At 46.3% G+C, this 7,500-nt stretch overlaps 1 protein-coding gene across 1 annotated transcript in view; it reads left to right on the top strand.

Moving 5' to 3' along the window:
* Nucleotides 1–7,500, top strand: part of LOC143127172 (RAS guanyl-releasing protein 2-like) — a 101,968-nt gene that overhangs the window by 50,125 nt on the left and 44,343 nt on the right. Inside the window, exons 6-7 of the mRNA XM_076288484.1 lie at nt 935–1,085; nt 1,817–1,990. Coding sequence (XP_076144599.1) covers nt 935–1,085; nt 1,817–1,990 — 325 coding nt within the window. The remainder of the gene's footprint in view (nt 1–934; nt 1,086–1,816; nt 1,991–7,500) is intronic.

Below are 7,500 nucleotides of genomic sequence, written 5' to 3'. Positions count from 1 at the left end.
TCTTTTTCTGCCAAAAATGTCATCACTACTTAAATTATGATTTGAACACAACTTGTGCAGTTCTCTAAACACATGCCATTGTTCACACTTTAGTTGAGGGGGCGCCACACACATTATGAAATCATGAGTAATTAACCTGACATATACGTAATCATGATGATCATGCTTAAGAAATCATAAATCATAATGATGTACGCATAGTTGATGTGTTGTTCATGCATGAGGTCATTAATGAGAGACTATGAACTCATGTGAATTCCTGATGATTCATAAGATATAAAGGAATGAAGTAATGCATAAATCATGAATGAACTCATGCATGAATTCATGATAATGTACCCTTACCGTAAAGTGTTGCCGTCATTACCGTAAAGTGTTGCCGTCATTACCGTAAAGTGTTACCGTCATTACCGTAAAGTGTTGCCGTCATTACCGTAAAGTGTTGCCGTCATTACCGTAAAGTGTTGCCGTCATTACCGTAAAGTGTTGCCGTCATTACCGTAAAGTGTTGCCGTCATTACCGTAAAGTGTTGCCGTCATTACTGTATTTGTTGCCGTTTGTCCTGGTGTGTTATTATTGTGTCACTTATGTTTGTTTTCCTTATTGTGCATTTGTTGCTCCCTTGTGAATGAGATGTAATGGGACTCGGCTGGTAAAATAAAGCATAGATAAAATAAGACAAATAATTCATGCACACAAAGATCATCGATGGCTGGATGGTACAACTCAACAGCTGCTGAACAGACAGAGGCAAATGTGTCTGGAGTTTTAAAGTATATTTTTATATATATATATTTTTTAGCCTTTTTGACTTCGTTATGATTGAACATGGAAGAGTCAGACAGGAAGTGAGTGAGATGAGCGCCACAGTCAGTTGCGCCATAGCGTCCCGTGTCTGGAGTTTTATAGTGTGGTGCTTTTTGTCCCTTGCAGGCCCTCGTACAAGTGGAAGCGTCAGGTGACCCAGCGCGTGCCGTCCATGTCCAAGAAGAGGAAGATGTCTCTGCTGTTCGACCACCTGGACTCCTGCGAACTGGCCGACCACCTCACCTACCTGGAGTACAAGTCTTTCTGCAAGATACTGGTGTGTGTGTGTGTGTGTGTGTGTGTGTGTGTGTGTGTGTGTGTGTGTGTGTGTGTGTGTGTGTGTGTGTGCAACTGCTCTCTCTGCATATGCAGTAGGGTGTCAGTTGCCATCCTTATTGTGTGTGTGTGTGTGTGTGTGTGTGGCTGCATGTGTGTCTTGGTGCAGGTGCAGTAGCAGTTGCGGTTGCTCTGTTCTTTTTTTGTTAGTGTGTGTGTGTGTGTGTGTGTGTGTGTGTGTGTGTGTGTGTGTGTGTGTGTGTGTGTGTGTGTGTGTGTGTGTGTGTGTGAGTGTGGTTCTGTAAGCAGTTGCAGTTGTTTTTGTTCAGCTTGGTTCTCTTAAGGTGTTTTCACTGTGTATGCGTTTGTGTCTGTAAGCAGCTGCAGCTGTAGTTGTTTTACAGTTGGTCTCTTATGCTGTTATTAAAAATATGTAGCTGGATGCATTTGTGTGTGTGCATGAGTGTGCGTGTGTGCATGAGTGATGTGTGCGTGTGTGTGTGTGTATGTGTGTGTACGTAGGTGTGCATATGCATGATTGTGTTTGTGTATGTCTCTGTGTCTCTGAATGTGTGTGTGTGAGCGTGTGCGTGTGTGAATATGTGTGTGTGTGTGCATGTGGTGTGTATTTGTGTTTGTGTGTGTGTCCATTTGTGTATGCATATCTGTGTGCGTGCATGTATGTGTGTATAATCCCCTGTGTGTGTGTGTGTGTGTGTGTGTGTGTTGCAGTTCCAGGACTACCACAGCTTTGTGATGCATGGCTGCACGGTGGACAACCCTATACTGGAGCGCTTCATCACCCTGTTCAACAGCGTGTCCCAGTGGATCCAGCTCATGGTGCTCAGCAAGCCCACCGCCCCGCAGAGAGCAGCGGTCATCTCCAGCTTCATACACGTGGCGCAGGTCAGCATCTCACACTTCACACAGGTCACTAAGGTCACTAAGGTCAAAGGTCATCTCATTGCATCCAGCTCATGGTGCTCAGCAAGCCCACCGCCCCGCAGAGAGCAGCGGTCATCTCCAGCTTCAGCAAGCCATCAGACGCCGTCATCTCACACTTAGGGATCCAGACCATGCCCCCATTACCCTACATGTGCACTTAGTATAAGTATAAGTATAAGTACTCTTTTGATCCCGTGAGGGAAATTTGGTCTCTGCATTTATACCAATCTGTGAATTAGGGAAACACACACAGCACACAGTGAACACACACTAACTCGGAGCAGTGAGCTGCCTGCTACAGTGGCACTTGGGGAGCAGGGAGGGGTTAGGTGCCTTGCTCAAGGGCACTTCAGCCGTGGATGTGGGCATGGGAGAGCAGTGCTCAACCACTTCCCCCGCCCACATTTTTCCTAAAATTCAGGGATCGCACCGGCAACCCTTCGGTTACTAGCCCGAAGCCCTAACCAGTAGGCCACGGCTGCCTCCAATAATTCTTCATGTGCTCGGCAGAGCAACGCCTTCTCAATAGTGCTACGGAGGCGATCATAGTGGCTCAATAGTGCTACATAGGGATCCAGACCATGTCCCCATTACCTAGACGTGCACATAGGGACCAGACCATGTCCCCATTACCTACGCGTGCACATAGGGACCAGACCATGTCCCCATTACCTACGCGTGCACATAGGGACCAGACCAGACCATGTCCCCATTACCTACGCGTGCACATAGGGACCAGACCATGTCCCCATTACCTACGCGTGCACATAGGGACCAGACCAGACCATGTCCCCATTACCTACACGTGCACTCACATCGAAAGTCACACTGTTGGGTTGGGTTGGGTTGGGTTGGGTGGGGTTGGGTGGTAACTGGTATCATATCCTAGTTTACTGTGAAGCGTTCAGTGCTATTCAGTTCTGTTCTCACCGCTTGCTTAGCGTGTTGGGTTTCGAATTCAGAGGGTTCACTTCACCTGGACCCTCATCTTTTAATGTCTCCATGTAGTATCGTCTTGTTTAATGTCTCCATGTAGTATCGTCTTGTTTAATGTCTATGTAGTATTGTCTTGTTTAATGTCTCCATGTAGTATCGTCTTGTTTAATGTCTCCATGTAGTATTGTCTTGTTTAATGTCTATGTAGTATCGTCTTGTTTAATGTCTCCATGTAGTATTGTCTTGTTTAATGTCTCCATGTAGTATGGTCTTGTTTAATGTCTCCATGTAGTATGGTCTTGTTTAATGTCTCCATGTAGTATGGTCTTGTTTAATGTCTCCATGTAGTATCGTCTTGTTTAATGTCTATGTCTTGTTTAATGTCTTTATGTGGTATCATATTTTTTATGTCTCTGTGGTATCATATTTTTTTATGTCTCTATGGTATCATATTTTTAATGGCTTTATGTAGTATCGTTGTCTATTTCAATGTCTTTATGTGGTATCATGTTTTTATGTCTCTACTACTAATTGCATCTAAAATTAAGAAATGCTCTGGAAACAAACAAAGGGCCACTTCTACAGTAATGGCACTGGACTCAAAATCACTTCCTCATCTTGTGTGTGTGTGTGTGTGTCTGTGTATGCGTGTGTGTGTGTGCGTGTGTGTGGCTGATACATTCATTTATGTGTTTGTGTGTGTGTGTTTGTGTTGTTGTCTCTGTGTCCTTAGTGTGATATATTTTGGCTCAGGGATGCTTCGAGGCTTTCCTGTGTGTGTGTGTGTGTGTGTGTGTGTGTGTGTGTGTGTGTGTGTGATCCCTTAGGAGATCACTCTCACCCCCTGCTCTCCTTCTTCCTGCTCCCTCGCTCCTCTCTCCCTCCGGTACCCTGTTGTCATCCCTCTCTCCAAATATCACCTGCACTCTTCCCCATGGTAACCATTCCTCATCCCCCTCTCCAAATATCACCTGTACTCTTCCCCAGGTTAACCCTTCCTCATCCCTCTCTCCAAATATCACCTGCACTCTTCCCCATGGTAACCCTTCCTCATCCCTCTCTCCAAATATCGCCTGCACTCTTTCCCCCCTTCTCTCTCCCTTTCTCTCTCCCTGTTCCCTTTCCCTCTCTCCCTTGCTCTCTCTGTTCCCCCTTCTCTCTCCCTTTCTTTCTCTCTCTCTCTCCCTTCTCCCTCCCTGTCTCCCCCTTCCCTCTCTCCCTTTTTCTCTGTTCCCTTTTTCTCTCCCTTTCTCTCTCTCTCCCTGTCTCCCCCTTCCCTCTCTCCCTTTCTCTTTCTGTTCCCTTTCTCTCCCTCCCTTTCTCTCTCTCCCTCCCTCCCTTTCTCTCTCTGTACTCCTACTGCCCTTTCTCTCTCTGTACTCCTACTGCCCTTGACCCTTGATGAAAGTGGTGTGTCATTGAAACCCATCAGTCTGTGTGTGTGCGTGTGTGTGTGTGTGTGTGTGTGTGTGTGTGTATGTGTCTGTGTGTCACTGGTCTCCGTTGACCACCCACAGGAGTAGTAGCCCACATGTGTCAGACCTCACTGTCAAACTCAGAGTGTTGTGTTTGGACAAGCCTGCTGAGGGGTGCCGAGAGGGTGCTTAACAAAGCGGCCCACTCTCTCTCTCTCTCTCTCTCTCTCTCTCTCTCTCTCTCACACACACACACACACACACACACACACACTGAGGACAGGACATACTCAGCAGGAACAGATGAGGTTTGATCGATTTTTTTCTGAGTGCCCCAAGGGCTGTTTGTGTGTGTGTGTGTGTGTGTGTGTGTGTGTGTGTGTGTGTGTGTGTAAGGGATGAACTAATGATGTTTCATTCATAAACTGTTACTGTAACAAAAGAGCAGTGATTACATCAGCTCACATTACTCACTGTGCTGCTGCTGTTGGTGTGTGTGTGTATGTGTGTGTGCATGTGTGTGTGTGTAATTAAGCCCTTATTACTGTATTTTATGCATTTGTTTAAGTGCATGTTGTGAGGATTTCTTTTCACCCTGATATCAAGGATGAGCACTCTGTTGTTTCTCTGCTGCACAATATGACTGTTCCTGCTGGAGGCCTGATGTGAATGGGTTGGGACTTAGCATGCCCTGTTACCCCTGATGTGAATGGGTTGGGACTTAGCATGCCCTGTTACCCCTGATGTGAATGGGTTGGGACTTAGCATGCCCTGTTACCCCTGATGTGAATGGGTTGGGACTTAGCATGCCCTGCTACCCCTGATGTGAATGGGTTGGGACTTAGCATGCCCTGCTACCCCTGATGTGAATGGGTTGGGACTTAGCATGCCCTGCTACCTCTGATGTGAATCGGTTGGGACTTAGCATGCCCTGTTACCCCTGATGTGAATCGGTTGGGACTTAGCATGCCCTGTTACCCCTGATGTGAATCGGTTGGGACTTAGCATGCCCTGTTACCCCTGATGTGAATGGGTTGGGACTTAGCATGCCCTGCTGTTCTTTCTCTGCTGCACAATATGACTGTGTTCCTGGAGGCCTGATGTGAACGGGTTGGGACTTAAGTATAAGTTTAAGTATATACTCTTTTGATCCCGTGAGGGAAATTTGGTCTCTGCATTTATTTCAATCCGTGAATTAGTGAAACACACACAGCACACAGTGAACACACAGTGAGGTGAAGCACACACTAATCCCGGCGCAGTGAGGTGCCTACTTCAACAGCGGCGCTCGGGAAGCAGTGAGGGGTTAGGTGCCTTGCTCAAGGGCACTTCAGCCGTGGCCCACTGGTCGGGGCTCGGACCGGCAACCCTCCGTTTACAAGTCCAGAGTGCTAACCAGTGGGCCACGGCTGCCCCATACTTAGCATGCCCTGCTACCCCTGATGTGAATGGGTTAGGAGGGACTTAGCATGCCCTGCTACCCCTGATGTGAATGGGTTGGAACTTAGCATGCCCTGCTACCCCTGATGTGAATGGTTTGAAACTTAGCATGCCCTGCTACCCCTGATGTGAATGGGTTAGGGGGGACTTAGCATGCCCTGCTACCCCTGATGTGAATGGGTTGGGAGTTAGCATGCCCTGCTACCCCTGATGTGAATGGGTTGGGAGTTAGCATGCCCTGCTACCCTTGGGGGTGCCTTGCTCAAGGACACAACGGTGGAAGCCGGGAATTGCTACCACCGCCCCAATCAGTAGGCGATAGCAAGGCCTAGTGTATGTATGTGATTTGACTAAGACCCTAACCCTCTCCATGCTCTGCTATGGTCCTTCAGGTTTCCTTATCTATATATTTTCTAACTGTAAATGTTACCTAGATTTCATTATAGGTCTAATGTCGGTTTGCATGTAGATGATTATTTGTAGACCAAGCATTTCTTATAACCTAGCTTTCAACTCTCAAGCAATGTTTTTTTTTTCTTGTTGGTAAGATTTTGGATATGTCACTTCCCTAAATGTATATTAAGAAATAAAATGACCTTTTCTGGCCAGAAGTCACCAATTCATTTTACATTCACATTTCTCATTACCAGACACATGGACCTTAGAGAACATGTAGCACACATCACATTCCATGTCTTACATTCTGTGCTTTTATTTGGACATAATTTAAAAATAAAAAACATCTTAATCATGGCAATCAAGTTGTGCACGATCGGCTGTGCTAGTGCAAGCAAAACTCCTGCCTCAGTGATTACATACGTATTGCCTCTGCCCCGTTGTCTCTAGACGGTTTCCTAGCTCTCTTATACGCACTCGCCACACTGTGTTATAGAATATAGTGTCTGTTTTCGTATACGTATTCACCACACTGCATTATAGAATTTATGCTTTCTTATACTTATACTTAGTTTTCAAACATGGCCAACATTCTTACCTGCCACACTGCATTCAAGAGTATGGTCTCTTTTCTTTTCTATGGCCCCTTTCTTATACTTCCCAAACTGTGTTCAAAGGTATAGTGTCTATGGTTTGTTATACTTACTTGCCACACTGTGTTCAAGGGTATAGTGTCTACACTGTGTGAGTGTGCTAGCGTTGTTTGAGTCTTCTGCATTCAGTTAAATTCTTGCCACACTGAGTGCAGGTGTATGGCTTCTCTCCTGTGTCTACATACAGTTGTGTCTTCAGAGGCGATAAAGATGTGAATGTCCAGAAACTCTGTTTTTTACTGACCACTGGATGAGAGAGAGGTCTGTGAGTGTAGTGGTATGGTGTCTCTTCTGTATGTTCTGCTGCTTTTGAGATCTTGCCCCTCAGGAAAACTCTTGCAACGCTGCATGCAGTGGTACAGTCTCTCCCCTGTGTAAATGCACTGGTGTCATTTGACATTTTGCCCCTCAGTGAAACTCTTGCCACACTGAGTGCAGTGATGCGGCCTCTCTCCTGTGAGAATGCTGGTGTATTTTGAGACATCCCATTTCAGTGAAACTCTTACCACACTGGGTGCAGGTGTATGGCCTCTGTCCAGTGTGTGTGTACAGGTGTCTTTTGAAGACATCCCCCTACAGTGAAACTCTTACCACACTGGGTGCAGGTGTATCGCCTCTGACCTGTGTGTAT

The sequence above is a fragment of the Alosa pseudoharengus genome, unplaced genomic scaffold, assembly GCF_046254945.1.
Source record: "Alosa pseudoharengus isolate Yale_2024_CS ecotype anadromous, Long Island Sound unplaced genomic scaffold, YU_APseudo_1.1 YU_APseudo_1.1_scf_17, whole genome shotgun sequence".
NCBI lineage: Eukaryota > Metazoa > Chordata > Actinopteri > Clupeiformes > Clupeidae > Alosa > Alosa pseudoharengus.
The sequence above is the reverse complement of the archived record's forward strand: the minus strand, read 5'-3'. Positions and strand labels throughout refer to the sequence as shown.